The sequence below is a fragment of the Clupea harengus genome, chromosome 8 (genome assembly GCF_900700415.2).
Source record: "Clupea harengus chromosome 8, Ch_v2.0.2, whole genome shotgun sequence".
NCBI lineage: Eukaryota > Metazoa > Chordata > Actinopteri > Clupeiformes > Clupeidae > Clupea > Clupea harengus.
Window position 1 is genome coordinate 7,381,491 of NC_045159.1, and position 19,696 is coordinate 7,401,186.

The 19,696-nt window shown below is 38.8% G+C and overlaps 1 protein-coding gene across 5 annotated transcripts; it reads left to right on the forward strand.

Annotated features, from left to right (window-relative positions):
• Positions 1–1,354: 1,354 nt before the first annotated feature.
• Positions 1,355–12,060, forward strand: LOC105907421 (C-terminal-binding protein 1). 5 transcript variants are annotated; one of them, XR_004164114.1, is made up of 10 exons: positions 1,384–1,485; positions 2,617–2,771; positions 3,227–3,371; positions 4,662–4,868; positions 4,999–5,213; positions 6,492–6,622; positions 7,809–7,936; positions 8,072–8,192; positions 9,246–9,390; positions 9,526–9,608. XR_004164114.1 is itself a non-coding variant. In XM_012835739.3 (9 exons), the coding sequence occupies exons 1-9, from the start codon at positions 1,479–1,481 to the stop codon at positions 9,713–9,715; spliced, it is 1,299 nt and encodes a 432-aa protein (XP_012691193.1). In that variant the 5' UTR covers positions 1,355–1,478; the 3' UTR covers positions 9,716–12,060. The 5 variants fall into 5 exon arrangements, 4 of the variants coding, with proteins under 4 accessions (XP_012691193.1, XP_031427540.1, XP_042564372.1 ...); XM_012835739.3 differs by lacking the exon at positions 9,246–9,390 and having other exon boundaries at positions 1,355–1,485; positions 9,526–12,060; XM_031571680.2 differs by lacking the exon at positions 9,246–9,390 and having other exon boundaries at positions 1,374–1,434; positions 9,526–12,060.
• Positions 12,061–19,696: the final 7,636 nt, after the last annotated feature.

Below are 19,696 nucleotides of genomic sequence, written 5' to 3' on the forward strand. Positions count from 1 at the left end.
GTTGACAGTGAACATGTGAGAACAGGAGATACATGTCACCCAGTGCAATGTACTTGGGGTAAAAAATCATGGCACTGGACTAGATTTTAGACTAATTTGCATGAAACTTGCCAAGGATTGTGAGGTCCATGTAACATTAAAGCTGTGCTCTTGTGGATAAACACAGACACACATGAAACATTTGATCAAATTTTTCAGGGGGGTCGGAAATATGTACATAATCAATAACCTTTTATGCAGAGACTCCGGATTTTATGCATATGATTGTTTTTACTTGGATGTAAAATGAGAACATTTGCTTTAAATAAACAAACAAAAAACCTTCTTTTGATGAGTCCAAACACCACAATCATTGTTCACAAAGAAATACATGATGTTGGATTTAATAATAAAATCTCTTAAAAAAAGAAAAGAAAAATTGTTTGGTCGCCTTTATTTCTCAGTTTGATTATTTTAACATAATAGCACGCTTGAAAGAAACAACCTCTATGGTTCATTTGTTTTCAAGACTAATTGCAGGGACAGAGCCAGGGTGGGGGAATGAGAGAAAAGTCCAAAGTACCCTCCCCCACTTTAGGAAGCTGTTAAAAAAAAAGTCCGTTATTTTTTTCAGAGGGGGACACACAACCCAACGCCTTTGGTTGTAAGCGGGATGTGTCACTTAATTGTCAGGTCACATTTGAAATAGGTTTTCTTCATTGGCTGAAACTATGCATAATTGGCATAGCCCTTTGTGTAGGGAGGTTACAAGTATAATTGTCTTCGGGCCAACAATTACAAAAAAAAGAGTGCATTGAGACAAATGAATATGTAAGAAACACATAGGCCTTGAGGTGCATAATTGTTCATAATGGCATTTCTGTTTATATGATATTTATATTTAACTGAAAAATTGGAGAAGGAGGCCTATAGATTTTCAAAATCCTCTTGTATTGCTGTTTCCTGTTTTCTTGTAAGATAACTAAGATGAAATAGCTCTATAATGCATGTAGTCGTTTTTATAGGAAAGTAGTCTTTTTGAAAATAGCCAGGATATGTGTTGCCAAATGATGAGAAGACCACATATAAACCATGGTGTGAACATTACAAATGAACACTTTTAGATTACCTTACCTTTTTTTTACATACACCATGTGATATCTGTGACCTTCATTTTGTGTGCTCTTTGCCGGCAAGACAGGAAATATTCAGACGGTTCAGTTTTTATTCAAGAACTGAACACACATCAAACCATCATGGTGTATACTGCTTCTTTAAAGACATTAAGGACAAACACTTGGGCAAACTGGCCAATAAAATTCTCTCTACAAACAAGAGTAATGCTGATTGGGTAAGACAAAGTGACCCTTGTCTCTGATTGGCCCGCTGCGTTTCAAAGGAGGAGGAGAGCCCTTAGCTGGGAGGACGCCAAGCTACAGCGCTTTGACGGCAAGTGTAAGTGGAGTGGGAGAAAGGAAGACAGGCTGGTCGGCTGCAGCATGCAAGGTTGGGGGGTTGAGTAATTCTGCTGTTTTTCTAATGGAGTGGGGAGTGATATAATGGGGAGGCAGCCGAAAGGTTTCCATTATTGCATGCTTATATTTTCATTCCTCTTGTCTGTGAGCTAGTGTTCCTGTAGGCTCTTCCTGCATTGTTTTTGTGTGTGTGCACGCATGCGCATTCCGCCCTGTGTGGGGGGCAGGGTGGGGTACTGCAGCAGTATCACCCACTCAGCCCCTCCCTACGTGCTGGCTGAGACTCTCAGAGGCAGAGGGGGAGGAATGACTGAGAACTGAAGGAGGGGCATTTTTGCATGGCCATTATGGTGCTTTTAGTAGGCCTCCAACACTCAAGCAGGCATCCACAACCATATGGCGTGAGTGTTGCCAGCCTCATATGCTCTCCATGTTGTATCTTAGGATTTTATATCTTCATTTTACATTGCGCTTGCTTCTCCTGCAGTGTAAATATACAGAATTTAACACATTAAGAGAATATATGTTAAAATACTTGATGGGTGATAATATCAACATATTACGAATCCCTTTTGGTCAGTGTTTATTAGGCAATCTCTAAACAGTGTGAACTACAATGGTTCTGTTGATTTCTGGCATTAATAGGGTTTCAGTTAAAATGGGTCTGACTAAAATATCTACCACAGAATAAGATTAGTACATGAGGATGTTAAAATAATTACCATGGGATGAGAATTGGTTTACACCAGCCCATCTACATTCTGTCCTCAGCAATGGAGTTTGGTTAAAGCAACTATAACCACACAAAAAATCTCTAAATTCTTGAGACCAACCTGCAACTTGAACATTCATTTTAAACATAACATGAGAGCTGTTGCAGAAGATGTTGAATGTTAGCTTGTGCTAAATGTGCTAAGTCAAGTCTATATACATACTTCGTACGTCGTACATACGTCTTCCCTTCCAACCCTTCCTAAAAATGTTGTGTTGAAGTCTGTAAGCTGTTTTATTGTGATTTAAATGTCCTTGTGCCCTTGGATATTGACCTAATTGTAGTGCCTTTGAATGCATTTATTACAAATACTTAAGTGAAGCAATCTAATTGTATTATTTCATAATGCAAACAGTCCTAAATTACCAGCCTGATAAATCTCTTTTTCAGGAATTCGTCCCCCTATCCTGAATGGGCCCATGCACCCACGGCCCTTGGTGGCACTCCTAGATGGCCGTGACTGTACTGTGGAAATGCCCGTTCTGAAGGATGTGGCAACTGTTGCATTCTGTGATGCCCAATCAACCACGGAGATACACGAGAAGGTGTGCTGCTATTGGGATGCTATTAGTTGACTGGGTTTCATCACTGAAGTCATCAACCACTATTACAGTGTGTTACAAAGTTACATGTTGAGAGCTAGTGTCCTGTATATATTATCTTTTTCAAATAATTAATACTAGCAATATCAGGTGTAATCAATTCTACCTTTCCAGTTGAAACGATAGTTAGCATGTTTTTCATTACAACTCTTTCATAAGAATCTGTGAAATCTCAATCTCATCTTCAATTATTTAGTGAAATTGAGGAGGGCAGTATTGCTTTTGGTCAGCTCAGAGATGATCCCAAATATCACCCATTGTTTCTATAGTAGAGTGATTAGTTTTCGCAGTATCTCATCTACAATGTCTCATATGTTATCCCAAACACACTTTCTCTGCATCCTATCATACGGTCACACACTTCATGTCACAGAAAAAATGTCTTTTTATCCCCTGAGGTATTAAATGAGGCAGTGGGAGCTCTCATGTACCATACCATAACACTCTCTCGCGATGACCTCGACAAGTTCAAGAGCTTGCGAATCATCGTAAGAATTGGCAGTGGCTTCGATAATGTGGACATCAAAGCTGCTGCAGAGCTAGGTATGTATTAATATGTATTCATGAATGAGTATGTAAGTTGCTTTGGATAAAAGTGTCTGCTAAATACCAGACCGTTACATTATATTTACATTTACATTTAGTCATTTAGCAGACGCTTTTATCCAAAGCGACATACAAAGGAGAGAACAATCAAGCTATGAGCAATAGAGACCTAGTGTAACAATAAATACTATTTTACATAAGAAAAGAATATGTATATGTACCGGTATATATATATATATATATATATATATATATGTATGTATGTATATCTATATCTATCTATCTATATCCCAATAACACTTTCAATATTAACTTCATCCTGTTTAAATAGATGCAAAGAATATCATAACAAAAATAACCCCTTGGAGTCTTTTATTAGAGTATGCATCAATGTATTTCAGTCCCCTGAGGGCTAGTACAGTGGTGTCCGTATAACACTTTGCTTGAATGTCCAGGTGCAATGCTTTTATACAGGTTGCCTTTTTGTTGTATGTTTTTGTCTATTCCATAGAATGACAGCATTTTGTCTGATTATTGTGCAGTTAGGTTGACCTGTCTGTAATCATTGCCTTCAACAAAGAGTAGGTCAGCAGCAAATCCTCTGTGTATCGAATTGACCAGAACTGATATCTTTGTCCATTCTAAATTGCCCATTACACATGTATTACACAGTGGCCTGACAGTTATACAGTGAAATGATTTCTTGTATAGCTTTTTATAAAGGTTTGCTTTAAACCTTCAAAAGCCGTTGCAGAAAATACATGGAACATCTTTATGCATGTGTCGTTAAAATAACAGTCATTTCAATTATGGTTCCTACAATCATAACAGTATTCTGAGTATTCTCTGCTTGGAAATAAATTAACTGTTGCACATTATGCAGAAGCAGCCACTGCCTTTAGCAACATGTCCTTTTTTTGCGGTTTCTGTGCCCTTGCTGTTCTGAGCCTGTACTCTGACAGCAATCTTTTCTGAAGAAATTATCATAGAGAGCTTTATATAGGCTACAGTCAAGCTGTCGGTGGCCTTTATATGCACTTAGCTGCAAACAATGCTTTCCCCTGTGGTGAACAAACCTGTGTCTTTCAATCTGGCTTTAATGTTCTGAAGTTCCCCTGAATGTGGTACAGTAAACCAGCACAGGCAGCCAGTCAGTAGGCCATCTAAACTTCTTTATTTTTAAACTTTATAAACTATTTTATTTTATTTAAGTACCTGTTGTTTGGCATCCTGAAATAGTACGGCTCATTCATCATCTAAATGGTCTTTCACCATCTCTCTGTGCAGGTATTGCGGTGTGCAATGTGCCATCTTCATCGGTGGAGGAGACGGCCGACACAGCCCTCTGTCTCATCCTGAATTTATACCGGAGAGTCACCTGGATGCACCAAGCGCTGCGAGAGGGCACACGGGCCTCAAGTGTAGAGCAGATCCGGGAGGTTGCAGGAGGGGCTGCGCGGATACGTGGAGAAACTCTGGGAATCATTGGTCTAGGTAAGAAGGGCTTTTGCTAGTAGCTGGGTTTTTTTTTTTTTTTTAAATCATTTTGATTTTGCTAGTGTAAAAGATTTATTAGGGTATAGTCTTATGCATTTCTCTAATCTATCTAATCTATGCTTTACAGGACGGATCGGTCAGGCAGTGGCTTTGCGTGCAAAGGCTTTTGGGTTCAATGTGATATTTTACGACCCCTATCTGCCTGACGGAGTGGAACGTTCCCTGGGTCTTCAGCGAATGACAACCTTGCAGGACCTCCTCATTCACTCAGACTGTGTATCTTTACACTGCAGTCTAAATGAACACAATCATCATCTCATCAATGATTTCACCATCAAACAGGTAACTGCAATGAAATATTCATGATTAAACCACTGAAATAGTTTGGCCTGTTCATTCTCATTATGAGATGTGTTCAAAGAGCTTATCAGTGGTGCCCTACAGAAATAATATCAGATATAGCACCATTTGACTCAGACATGGTTCTCTGTCAGATCTGGTGTGGCAGATTATGACATGTGACATGTAACCAGCAACACTAAAATAGTTACATGTTAAAAAAGTTAATGTTAATGTTTGTGTCAATATGTTAGCCGTGGGAGGTAAATTGTAGGTAAAATGTATCTGTGTAATCTCTGAAATAGTAAATTACAGGCAGGTCAAGCATCTCTCCATACTTTTTAAATGTGAAAGATATCCAGTCAGTTAAACATCTGGAATGGGTTTCCCAGAGCCTTCTTAACACTTTTCAAGTCTTTCTAGTCTTTCAATGCTAAGAGACACCGCTGCTAAGAGATGCTAAGAGACACCGTTGCTGGGTAACCCACATGCAACATCAGTCGTGTGTAGCTGAGGATGTGTTGGGGGTTGCTTGTGTTTTGACAGGATTTGGGTATCGACTCATGTTGCTAGCGGTTGACCACCTCCAAAGTTTCAGAATTTACAATTTAAAAAATGACTAATGCATGTATAATGCACACAAGCATATTCACCGTTTTTATCAGTTCACATTATTTTTTAAATAAGTTTTTCTGAACATTCGTACCCCTTCTGCTCAGCGCTTCTTGTATATACTGTGTGTAAACTGTGTCACAATGTTTTCTATCTTAATGTGTTAAAATATTTTTTCCAGAATTTCATGTAGCGATCACCTTGATATTGAAAAAGTAATACAAGCTTTTGACAGATGAGGAATAATGGATTTTTAATATGAATTCATGACGAAAAAAATTATCAGATTTTTTTGTATGCAAGACCTGATAACAAATGTGTTCAGGAACTATCAGTGTCAAATGACCTTGTATTTGTCAAATTTAGCGTTGAAAGAAGGAATACAGCACCTGATACCATGCATCCTATTTAACATATTTAGTACACAGTGGAGGCAGGATCTGTCCATGTGATCCAATTGAGTATAAATTAAAGGCATCTCTGCTGTATATAGAGGTAAGCAATGTAAGGGCAAGAGAAGTTCCAAGAAAGTATGGTTTCATGAAATCCAGTACGCTTTTAGACAAACATCCCTCCTCAGCTGTGTAAGCGTGTAATGCAATGTCATGACTGAAATATATAGTATATATATTTATATACCATATAAAGTATTTTCTCTTGCTTCACCAGATGCGGCAGGGGGCATTCCTGGTGAACATTGCCAGGGGTGGGCTAGTGGATGAGAAGGCACTGGCACAGGCTCTGAAGGAGGGCCGAATACGGGGGGCTGCGCTTGATGTACATGAGACTGAGCCCTTTAGGTTTGCATTTTCAATTTTATCAAGTTAAGGGACTGCATGAGCTGTTATTCTGGGCAACTGCAAGAGAGTATGCAACTCTGCTTGATCTGGGAGGCTTTTGTGTATTAGAATTAGTATATCCTTCAGAGGTATCCAACCACAAAATATATGAAAATGGGTAAAGTTTGATAAATTCCGTATTTCATGTGCTCAGTATTAATTTTTTGACCTTATTTTAGTCATAAACTGTTTATATTAATCACCTGTGAGGTGTATTATTTGAATATGATTTTAATTTGTTTTTCTACCATCTTATCACCATGGAGCACATTACTAAAGCTAGTACACATACATACCCTTATCCTTTGGAGCACTTTGTGGTTTTTCTGAATTTCTGAATATCCTTGTAATGGCGTGTTGAGGCAGGTTTGTCTTGCTGTTTGATCTCCAAAAATAACGGAGTCCAATAGTTTTGACCTGGGAGAGTGAGTTAACCGTTGGTTGATGTGAGAGAGCTAGGCAACTAATAATATGAACTTACACCACAGTGAACTAAATGTTAACATGTAGAGAAATCAGTGAAATCAGTCTTTTAGCTGAGGCTCACATAGGACATCCCCAGTTTTTTTTTATTTGTGGGAGAGCATCTTAGTTTTGAACCATTTGTATGGTCAAAAAAACGAATTGATACTTTTGATGATGCAACTCTGAAGTCATGGTAAATACTACACTGTACTCAGCCCTTTTCATGTGTTTTTTTTACATATCCAGACCCTCTCAGTTGTCAACAAAATAGAGCATAGAGGAACACCTTTCAACTACATGTCTTTATTGTAGGTCTCGAAGCATTTACATTTTTACACAACAAGCTAGCATTAACTTAGCATTATTAGTTTATTATTACTTGTCATCTTGACTATAAAATATGATTTTCTAGCTAGTACTTGTACTTGCAGCCCAACCATCTTGCTCCATGTTATTGCTTTCAGTGTCTAATCAACGGAGCAGTCTATCCTCTTTTTGATGGTCACTTTATTGTGTAAAACGTGTGATGCACCTGAATTAACATTTTTTGCTTGATTCACTATTTTATATATTTTTTTTCTTTTTGTGTACTTCTACATAGCATGATTGGTGAGGAATGGACTACATATGCATATCATTATTTTAAATGATCTGTTTTTTAAGGAATGATTTTTCTGTGTAGTTTCTCCCAAGGCCCCCTGAAAGATGCCCCAAATCTTATCTGTACACCCCACACATCCTGGTACAGTGAGCAGGCCTCAGTTGAGGCCAGGGAGGAGGCAGCTAAAGAGGTGCGACGCGCCATAACAGGTACTGTGTCTCGTCTCGGATATCTATGAATAGTGTGATATCAGAAACACTCAATATATAACAGCCTATCAGAAGAAAGCATCAAAAGTAAATATTTATGTCGGACTGATGCACATAATTCTGTCTTTCTCATAGGACGCATTCCTGATAGTCTGAAGAATTGTGTGAATAAGGAATATCTAAAGACTACACCCCAGTGGCCTAGCATGGACCCCAGTACAGTACACCCTGAACTTAATGGAGCTGGTGCATATAGGTGAAAACAACTACATCTACTTATGTACCTCTGGTTCAAAGTGAGAATTATCTTATTTTGGAAGAAATACTGAACACACCCCCTGAACACATACATTGGCTGTAGTTATTGTTTTAGATGTAGATTATTGTATTTTTATCTCCACCACTGGAGTCTACAGTGGCAGCCCGTAGAACCAATTATGGCATCTGTGACGTCGGTTTGAGCCATCATAGTTACATACATACTGTATACATATCTACGCACATGTAGTGAATTGTCCTGTGAGGTAGAAAGTTTTTAATTATCATAGTGTGCACAAGACTACAAAGGATTTATGTGAAAATGTTTGAGATTTTGAGAAGCCAAGATGAACTCTATGGTTTTTGAGCATCAGCAAATGCAATGGCAGACACCAAACTGGAAGTTAGACCAAATCTGTTTGTATTTGCTGTTTTGCCTGACTGCTTTCCTTTTCATCTCGGCCCCCCCAAAAAAGCTTCACTAGTCGTTTGAGTAAGGTAGTCTCCTCTAATGCTATCTAATACTAATGCCAGAACTACTAAGATATTCCAGTCCACCATGTTTCCCCGCAGCCAGTACTTCCACCCTGTACTGGCTGTGTAGTTCAGAGGCAAACTGCAGACAGAACATGCTCAATTCAGTTGATGTATCTGGGTGGTGTAAATGTATTAAAATGTGCAACTTGAGCAAAATAAATATTGGAGGAAAGTAATATTGTGTTCTGTCTAAGAGGTGTGTCTCATGTTTCTCTATGTCAGGATAGTTTGATACAGGAGGCATAACCTTACATGCCTACTGCTCCCTCATTGACATTGGATATATGGTGAAAGAAGGCCAAATTTGCTATGACAAAGACTAGGGCATCAATAACTTAAAAGAGGAGTTCATATTAAGATAAAATTTAAAGGGAGAGTCTGTGATTCGGTTTTGCAAAAGGTTGTTAATATTTGAGCTCAACAACCTCAATTACACCCCTCCTAAAGTACTGTGTTGATTGGATGGGATTGTGTATGGCTCGGTCCGAGCCACTATGTTATTTCCCATTTACAGAGCCAGGACTGTGTACGGAGACCAGAGTTTTTTGTTTTTTTAGCGCAAACACTGAACGGACAGCTAGAGGACTGTGAAGAGCCATTCACTGATTTTGACAAACAGTGTATGGGATTAGAATCGGGTCCATACCTTTAAGATGTTCGTAAGTGTATGATTGCAGAGATGCTAGGAAGTCTTATGATTTAAGTGTAAGGAAGTGTATGATTTTTACAATTTTAATCCAGTAATTATCCATACTTCTTTTGATGTGCATGACACTGTCTTTTCTATTGATCAGGTTCGCCTCCAATCTGGTTGGGGTGACTGCAGGAGGCTTAATGGGCACGGGTGCTGCTATGGAGGGCATTGTTGCTGGAACTTTGCCCATGGCTCATGGTGTTGCCCCTGTCTCCCGCCCACCTCACACACCGTCTCCAAGCCAACCTTCCAAGGCAGAAACAGACAGAGATTTACCAGCAGATCAGTAGCAGCCAGCTCACCTCTCTGATCCCAGATTGCCTGTCTGCATCACCCACAATCGAACATTGCCCCAAATGCCACAAAAACCCATTATGAAGACCATGCAATCTTTTTTTTAAGATGTAATACCCAGAAACCTCAGAATACAGATGAGATCTTGAGAAAGAAGATTTTCCTGTAAAAGTTTTTTTCATCCCCTGAAAACAAAATAATGATACAGAAATGGACAGTGAAGATAACATGTTTCATACTGTATTGGGGGTGGTGATGACCTTGTCTCTTTGTCACTTTTTTATTTTCCTAACTTAATTTCATTGCCTTTGTTTTATTTGGATTCCAGTGACATGTTTGTTGGTATTTTCCCCTCCGCATTCAGTTAGATACATAGTTCAATCAGCTTGTCAGAAATAAAAATGTAGGATTTAAGAAGTTCATGGTTTTATACAGCAGAATATTAGTACTGTTATTGAGATCTATCCAAGACATTCAGTATTGGTTACTCATTTAAAACACTATACATTAATAGGACACCTCACATTGACACAACTTTTTAGATGTGAGGACCTTTTTGGGATACATGATATTTTGCCTGTGTTGTCTTTGCCACTGCAAGATAAAGCACACAACGAAGCAAAGTAAGGTAAATGTAGGGCATTACGCCAACTTCATTTGTAAATAACGGCCCTCCTATATTAATAATGGTTATATTTCACTAGACATTTATGCCAATTGTAGCCTTTTTTGGTCAGTATGCATATGTAGCTATTGCAGTAATTAGGTCAATTCATGGTTCCTGTGCAAGTGAGTTCAGAAGGCAAGCTACAAAATAGCACAGTAAGTATGTAGTTCCCCTTTGAGTGATCTGTAGTTCTTGATAGAAAAAAACCCACCAAAACTGTCTATGTGAACATTAGGGTGTTGATCATGACCTTAGAAAAATGAATGGTACCCAATGTTGGACTCTGCTGTATGTGTGTAGGCTTATCTCCCCACTACTATTCAGATGGAAGCGATACAGCTTTCAAAACATTACAAGAATGACTTTACAAGACAGACTTTTCAAAACATTACAAGAATGACTTTACGAGAAAGACTTTTCAAAACATTACAAGACTTTTTTGTGAATGCCATAGGACAGTAATTATGTAATGGTGTTCCATAGGTTTAATGGACACACAGTTTGCAAACATTCAAATTTTATCTCAACAGACTTCCACTGGGTACGTGTTAACATTTCTCTGGTAGAACTTGGAATATATCCAATACATTCATGCATTTTGTTTACGTGCAAACAGTGAATACTGTGTTGTTTTTTGTAGTTGTGTATTTAAAATAATAACAATTATAGTAGATACAGAATAGTAGACATTTTTTGGTGTGTAGTGACTGTGTCAAAATTTGGTGTGTGTTGTGAACATTTAATGGGCAGTATCTAGTGAGTGATTCAGCTGAGTTACACAGGGTATTGACCCCTCTGCATTTGAGAAAGGCAAGTATGATTTCTTATTCTTGTGATACCTCTACCATGAGAGAGTACAGGAGTTCTTGGAATAGTGTGCAATGTTTTTATGAATATTGATACAGTGGAAGAGGGCTGTCCAAAATAAACAACTTTGGCAGAAGCTCCTCAATCCCTCTAGCTCCACCTTCTGGTTAAGATTTGATGGTCACAGTCAGTACTAGTCTGGCAGGGCCAGATGTACATTAACGTAGACATCTGGGGACAACAATTGGGGAATTTAACTTACGAAAAGAAACAGTTAAAAAAGTCTAAAGCTTTTAATTAAAATGTCTAAACCATTCCAGTATCTTAGGAGGCTGGATTTAAGTGGCTGCGTTGACTCAGGACACAGCCATGATGCTCAATTTGTAAATGAATCCACCATGTTCCAATGAAAATTCAGCAACTTGTCCCCAGATGTGAACTCATCACTAAGTGCCAAAGTCATATCGAGTGTTGCCATTTCAGTACTGTGAAATTTCTGGAAAACCCATTAGATGACCAACTACGCAGTCATCATACTGCTTAAAGCAGCCGTATAGAGTTTTGGTCTAAAACTAGCAATCTTACTACGGAAAAGACATGAAAAAACCTTACAAACACCAACAACAGCACAGTTGGCACTGGTAAAAGGCATTCTAGCATACCAACTCATGTCTTTTAGTGATGTAGTTGTCGAGTTGGTTACCTTTTACTTTTTCGCAGGCCCACAGAACTGCATAGTGCATAGCCAAGGTGGCTAATTGGAAGAACAGGTGTGTTTATCTGTCCTTCACATGATTATATTCCATGACAATTATTTTGTAAATGATACCAGTACTAGTTGCTTATAAAAACATGCTTCAAAAAGTGGCAAATTATTCCTACTGTCTCTTTAATGGTAATATGCTTTCTACTGAGGGTTGAATGGGTTTTTGTTAGGTTGTTGTTTTTTTTTTTTTTTTCAATTCTACAAATATTTCATATTACAGGTCTCTTAGAGCATCAATGAAAGATTGAAAGGAATCATATTATTAATTTAATCATATTATTATTAGTGCTGTCAGTCTAACGCGTTATTAACGGCGTTAACGCAAACCCATTTTAACGCCGTTATTTTTTTATCGCGAGATTAACGCGAATTTTTTTTTATTAATTTTTTTTTTTTTAGATAAACATTCTTTTTGGCCTCGCAAACTGTGTAGTAGGCCAACGTTACGGTTTGAGTGAATGGTGAGCGCGATACGGCGAAATGGATGATAAAAAGCTTCTGAATGGAAAGTTTACTTTTAAAAGTTGTGTTGTGCAAAAGAAGCGGGCTTCACTGTTGTCTGAAAATGTCAACAGGCAGCTGGCTGAAAGCAAAGAAGTAGTAGGCTTACCTTTTATTGGTAACCTAACTGTTACGGTTCAATGTTTCTGAAATAAGAGGCCTGACTGCAGGGGCGGCCCTAGCACATTTGGCGCTCTAGGCGAGCTTCACTCCTGGCGAAAACGGAAACGAAAACGGAATTGCAACTTTCAAACGCTATTTTGCCCTGTAAGACTGCATTTCTTTCACATAAACACAACAACGATCGCGACGATGAACAAACATTAATTCAAGAACAAATCACTGAGAAAATGTCACGCCTGTGCTGGACTACGCTCCGGCCACGCCCCCTGTTCAACTGTTGATGGACACACACACACACCTCCACGTCATCTTCCCAATCGCCTGCAAATAATGTTTTCTTAGTCTTCTAAAAGTGAATCTAAAATTATATAACAAAAGTATGTATTATCATAATTTGTTAAATTTAGCTATTATGTAGTTATTAAGCATTTTGGTGTATTTGGACAGCCTGACATTTTTTTATTCCAAGATGCATAGCTCTTGATTAGTTGAATCATGTCTAATTAAACTGGCTAGCTCGCTCCACCAAACCTAAAGCTGTCCAAATTTGATTACTCAAATTTTTATGACGCAAAATGACGCAAATTGCGGTAGGCTACAGCTGAACTTGAACTGATGTTTCGACTGAATGGCAATAACAAGGAACGTCACAAGTCACTGGCTAGCTAGCGTTAGCTAACTAGCAAAATTACATAGGCTACAATCCATCCGCTAAAGTTGGCAATACAACACTTGGATTTTTACCAGTATTCCTCACTTGTTGACAAGTTGCCGTGTTTGGCTTCCTTAATGGGTGTGCTATGCAACGAGTATGATATGTGTAGTGTTGTTGCACTGGCTATTGGCTTTATATGTGCGCCCCTATTTTAATCATGTCTTTTTTTGTATAATGTAGAATAAATGGACATATCATTTTTTATATACCCGCCTCTGTAAAATCCTTAAAGAACTATGTGACAGGGAGTAGGAAAACTTTCAATGATAAGGTACATCTTTTCTTCTTAACTCCACTAAAGTCCCGGGGGCAATTCACGCATTCGTGAACGTTTTCTTATCTGGAATTCATTCTAGGCTAGAACAGGATTTAAGGATTTACCTTGGCACGTTTCTCTTCTTCTTCCTTTCTTTTCTTCTTAAATTGCGCCCCGGATGGCTTTTGCCTCTTCATTATTTTGATCTTCAAAGTTTCTTGAACACACATACACTCTAACCAAACGCCTCACTGTGCTAGCATGTTGTGACAACACCAAGGACGTACGTACCCTTTCCGTTTTCGATTTTTGGCTCATTTTACCGTAATGTTAGAATTTTTTTTTTATGTCAAAATATTGGTTGGAGATATAGAAGGGGGCGCAAAAAAAACTCTGTCCAGCAAAAAAAAAACACAATTCTTGTTTTTGTTTTTTTTTGCGCCCCCCTCTGAGTGGCGCCCTAGGCGACCGCCTATACCGCCTGTAGGAAAAACCGCCCCTGCCTGACTGCTATGTTCCCAGCAAACTTGAAAAAAAGAAAATATTAAGCCATGGTTTAACTGCACTATAGGCTGAGTCCTTGTTTACCTGAAATGTGCACTTTATAATTTTATTTTGTACCGCCCTGTTTGGCAATATTAGTTTTCAATAAAATAAAACATTCCATGTTGATAAGGGCATTCAAATAAAAATAAAATTATGGAAAAAATAAATAAACGAAGGGACATTTAGAATAGATAAAAATTTGCGATTAATCGCGATTAATTTTGAGTTAACTATGACATAAATGCGATTAATCGCGATTAAATATTTTAATCGTTTGACAGCACTAATTATTATTAATTGAATCATATTATTAATTGCATTGCATTTCTTATTCTGACATTCACAGCATGACACATTACATCATTTAATGTCATACATTGGTGCATTTTGTAATTGTCAATATTATCTATGCCGATTGAGCCAATTTTAAATATATGAAATCTATTTTTCACCATGGGACTGCTCAATTAATATAAATAATCTATTAAGTACATTTGTTTTGATTTATTCAACAACTTTCTGACCAACCCAATCAATTTTACATTGACAGACACGTATCGAAACAGTCAAGAAATACTACCCTTAATGCTCTGAAGCTGCCTTAACTTGTCTATAATGTCAACAACAAATCAAAGTTTACCTTACCGACAAAGACATACAAATGTTACTCTCAGAGACCAGAAATGTATTGTATAGAGTTTGCTGTATAAAGAACTAAAGCAATAAAAAGCATGGAATAGTACGGACACAGTTCACAGTTCACACTACACGGCTGAAGGACAGCCTCCTTGTCAAGTTCCCTGAAATGCGAGATAATCCAGGCAAAACAGGGGACCCTGCTGATGGATGCAGGCAGTACCATGCTACCCTCATCCCTGGACTTTTTGCAGTGTTCTTCATCCATGGTTAACTATGTTTCTTACCTTTCAATACATTCACATATTTCTGGTCAGTCTTAACAGTAAGGGAAATCGTAATACAGTGACAGAAAACAAACAATACTGACGTACTGAATACATATCAAGTCTCTGTAGGCGGCGGACTATCCAAATAAAGTGTTACCGAATGTGCTACAGGTTTTCTGTGATGGAGAACTGTGAGTCGGTCAACATGCCATTCACCATCACCAGGCAAATTTATCACTGATTCATAAAATAAGATCCGGCGACCTGCCCCATAGAACAGCTGCAACACTCTCTGTATTGCTCTAGAGAGGAGAAAGGAAAAGGGGGTGGGGTTAAGACTAACTGGCTGGGGAAAGGGCAGAGTTCAATCTTTTAGGGGGGTTACCCCAACCAGGGAAGAACAGTGCTGGGCAGCCAGTACTGCACCTATTGCCTTAGCACCATGGCAGTGAGGGGACAACAATGAAGGCGGTAAAAGGCACACAAGACCCAGATCATGCCTAGGCTTAGGCAGTGTCAAATGCCAAGCAGATAAATACAAAAGAAAAAGAACAGCCGAGTCAAAAGCTGAAATTATACTAAATGTACAGAAGGCGAAGCAGCAGTGGCAAATCTCTATCTCTATGCATCACTGACTGAACAAACACTGAAAATAGGCCCTCATGGCGTCTCCCAACCATAAACCCTGACCCGTCTTCCTGTATACCACAACAGGGTGTGCTCACTCTTCCAACCAAGACCTTCAGTAGCAGACCAGAATACTACCCGGAAGCGTTTGGAGAACTGTAAACACCTTTCAGCAGCAAAAGCATAGAGAACAAGAACAAGGAAACCCAGTGTAGCGCAGTGAGAAAGATAAATAAGTCTTAAAATACTAAGACTGAATAAAGGTCATAATTACACATTAGAACTAAGAAATTATAATAAAGATATTAGTAAAGTTATAGGATATTACTGAAGTATTAAGCTCAAGAAATAAGCTTATGTAGTGCATTATCTCAGTTCTATTCATTTTGGGGTAAATGAAAGGAAATCTGGGAGTTGGAGTTTGTAGTGATTGGTATAAAATGCCATGCATGTGTTCTAATTCATGTTCAAGATTTTTGTTTAAAAGATTTCATTAGAAAAGTGAAATGTATAGTGTAAGATGTAATATTCAAATTTTTGAATGGAACATGTATTTTATTTGATCACTTTTGTATGCACTGAAGTGCTACTGGGCTGAAAAGGTCGCAAACCGCGGGAAGGAGAGAGACGAGAGAGAAGAGAAGCCACGTTTGAAGTTGTCTTCGTGCCTCAGCGTTGAAAAGTTTGATATAGAACTTGACTAACGTTTTATTTGTATGTTTATTTGTATTTCTGAACAGGTAAGCTTTGAGCTTCAGCTAAGGTTAGCTAACCTTAACACATTTCTCATGGCTACTATAAAACTAGCATTTTAAGTAATTTCAACCTTCGAGTACTCACTCATACTCTCATACTGTGTGCCTTTTGTGACTGAATCAATGGGTGTCAAATTTTGCTAGGACCTGAACTTTCTTTTTCTTCTCCTCCTCCTCGTCTTCTCTCTGCCCTATTCCTCTTGTATCACTGGCACCTGCCCAGCCCTCACTGGCTTCGGAACAGGAACGACAACCTCTCTGTCAAACCGACCTGTTAATCAAAAAGTGACGTATAGGTCGTTAATTATGATGATAAATATGATAAATAATTGTTACCTACTACTACTAAAGTAGTCACCATAACCTAAAGTCATCAGTGTAACACAATTCAAATAAAGAAAATATTCTATATATAATTTATGGAAATTATAACCAGATTAATGCCAGTCTACCAGTTTTTGGTAGAGATGTGGTGACACGTCCTGTTTGATTGCTTTGCCCATCAAGTTTGAGCATCATTCAAAGTAGGTGTGGCATAATCAATCCATTTAAAAACTTTTGTAAGACTCGTTCTGAAGATGATATGATCAATTTTCTATACATTGGACAGACTTTGTAGCAAGAGTAATGAAAATGGCACCGGTTGACTTGTCAACCTTGCGATCAGGCAAGGTATCAGAAGACAAATGTATTAGTTTATCGAAGCAAACAAACCAACCTTTATTAGCAAAAATTAGTTTTTTCTTATTGAGTACTTCCATAGTTCCAAAAAGATGGAATTTTTGAGCACTCTAAAGAGAGGGTCTTTAGCCGTTCTGTCAAGTTTGTTGCTGATACTTTAAAGCATTACCTAAACATGGTATAACTTCCCATTGAGTACCACATGTTTTTCCCCTTTTCCAGCCAAACTCCGGTAGTGACATGAGACTGGTCTAAACCAAACCTCTTCTAGTCTAGTTCAACGTTGACAAAACACAATTGCAAATGTTTTTTGTGTCCATTGAGTGATGTTTTGCGAATAAAGCTGGGTTTTCTACTCTCGTGATGGTAATTTAAATTACACTTGGTGATTGATGCTGGTAAGTCTTGGTACTTTAATTTCAATTGCATCTACCGCAATAGCCGTGGTAGGGAGTAATCAAAGGCAATGAGGGTATGAGATGCATGCAGTAATGGAAAGGCAAACCCCTTATACTTGACAGTGGCCACGTATCAGACATTTCTAGGTGGTCAGTGTCTGCAGTGATTTTACAGACGCCCTGTGGATCCAAAACTTTCATCTTCTCAAACCAACTGTCTCCTCATCAGACCCATGTTTTTTAAGATGTGGCGTCATGTGACTCACTTTAAGTAACACAAATAACAGGTTGTTTGGGTCAGTGATTTCCAATCTAGATGCTAGTATAATCATTAGCTGCATACAATGTTTTATGTTCCAATTATCTTCTTAAATATTAGGAAAGGTCAGCTGAGACAATTGTAATGTAATGGAGTTGAATGTGTTTCCCTGAATTTCCTCACAAGAGGTGTTTCGCTTTTCAGTTCCCTTTTTATATGCCTGTGTGCGTGTGTGTTTTTATTTTCCCACACTTATGTAGGGAGCAGAGGGTGTGGCGTGGGTAGAGCAAGGGTTTGTGTCCCCCCCCCCCCCCCCCCCCCCCAGTGCTAGGGTGTTTGCAAGAGCAGGCAATAAAAGTAGCGAGACCCAGGGTAGTTGTGCAATCACGTCATTTATCCACTATAACACAACACAGAGAGGGAGAGGGAGAGCACACTCCCGTTACAGTAATGTGCATTTTAACACTCGCCTATACAATCCATTGCAACCAGCAAGTATAGCTAGCAAGTGAAATAGGCTAGCCTCTATTATGAGCAGATATTTGGCATGCAATTGAAGCCTCCCAAGTATGATGAGTAGAATTGGCTTAATCATAAAGTGCTAACCCTGTTTTACTTACAAAAAATGTCTCACTTGGTTTGTAAAGGTCTATCTCACTGGAATTTTGAAAACAAATGCTGTAAAGACTAGAACTTACAGAAAAACCCTTATCCGTTTTGGTTTGATTTTGGTTTGAATAATGCATGGCTGCCGCCACGAATTTGACTTTACCCCTTCAAACATGGTACAAAGGCACTTATGCATTTAGATCAGGGGTTTTCAACTGGTTTTGTCCCAGGGACCACCATTCTGACTAGAAAGCAATTCGCGGCCCACTGATGTGCCTGCGCGCGCGTGCGTGTTTGTAACCGAGGCCACCACGCCCCCTCCCCCCTGGACAGATATTCTGCCCATAACACTTAAATATGTGAAATTGTCAGGGTAGATCACTAACCGCCGTCGCCACGCCCCCCCCCCCCCCCCCCCCCCCCCGCACACATATTCCGCCTGTACCACTTGTCAATTCTTCGCTGAATCTACATCAGTATATTTCAGGCAATGTATTCAGACTATTTAGATTGACATATTTTCCTTATTTTAGATATTTTTCACTATATTCAAGAGTAATCTGGAAATGTATTGAAATATCAAAGGGAATTTATACAAATACAAAAATTCAATGGTAATCGATCATCATAGGCTCATGTCGCAGACCCCCTGCAATGCCGTCGCGGACCACCAGGGGGCCCCCGGTTGAAAATCCCTGATTTATATGGATATTAGTGAATAAGTAAGGCACATATGCTTGTGACGTAAATATAGAGACGAAAGATGTATATTAATTATACATCGATCCCCCCCCCCCCCCCAGTCAGTAATGCGCACAGTAACTCTGCCAAATAAAGCGCACATGGGTTTCTGTCCCTCTCCATCTTTCACATACAAAAAACAACATCGGATGGATAACATATTTTCATTCACACTCAGTCTTCCATAATGATAAAGTAAGGGGTGTCGTGTATTCCTACCAGACTGTATTTAGCAGGATGCTATGGAGCACAAACCTCCGCAAAAGGTGTGCAAGTTCTCATGCCAGTTAACCTGGATATGAACTATCTTAGCTAACAGTTCGTAGTTGCTAGTGTGTGTGATATCAACTCATTTTCATATGAAGTGAATATGAACTCCTGTTTATATGAAGATGCACTAGTGATGTGTCGTTCGTGAACGATTCGTTCATTTTGAACGAATCCGTACAAGGACTCGAGAGTAACGAGTCCTCTCAAAAAAAGATTTGTTCATTTTCTCGTGGCCACGCATCGGGACTTGCATAGGCTCAGCCAAGGAAACAGAAATGATTCGTTGAATGCAGGTCACGTGGGAAATATTCCAAAGATCCGTATCCGAAGACCGAGTCGGAAAATGAACGA

Coding starts and splice junctions, on each gene's coding strand:
- LOC105907421 (XM_012835739.3), top strand. Junction 4,869..4,998: donor TCTGGGAATCATTGGTCTAG/GTAAGAAGGGCT, acceptor TATGCTTTACAG/GACGGATCGGTCAGGCAGTG. Junction 8,193..9,525: donor AATGGAGCTGGTGCATATAG/GTGAAAACAACT, acceptor TCTATTGATCAG/GTTCGCCTCCAATCTGGTTG.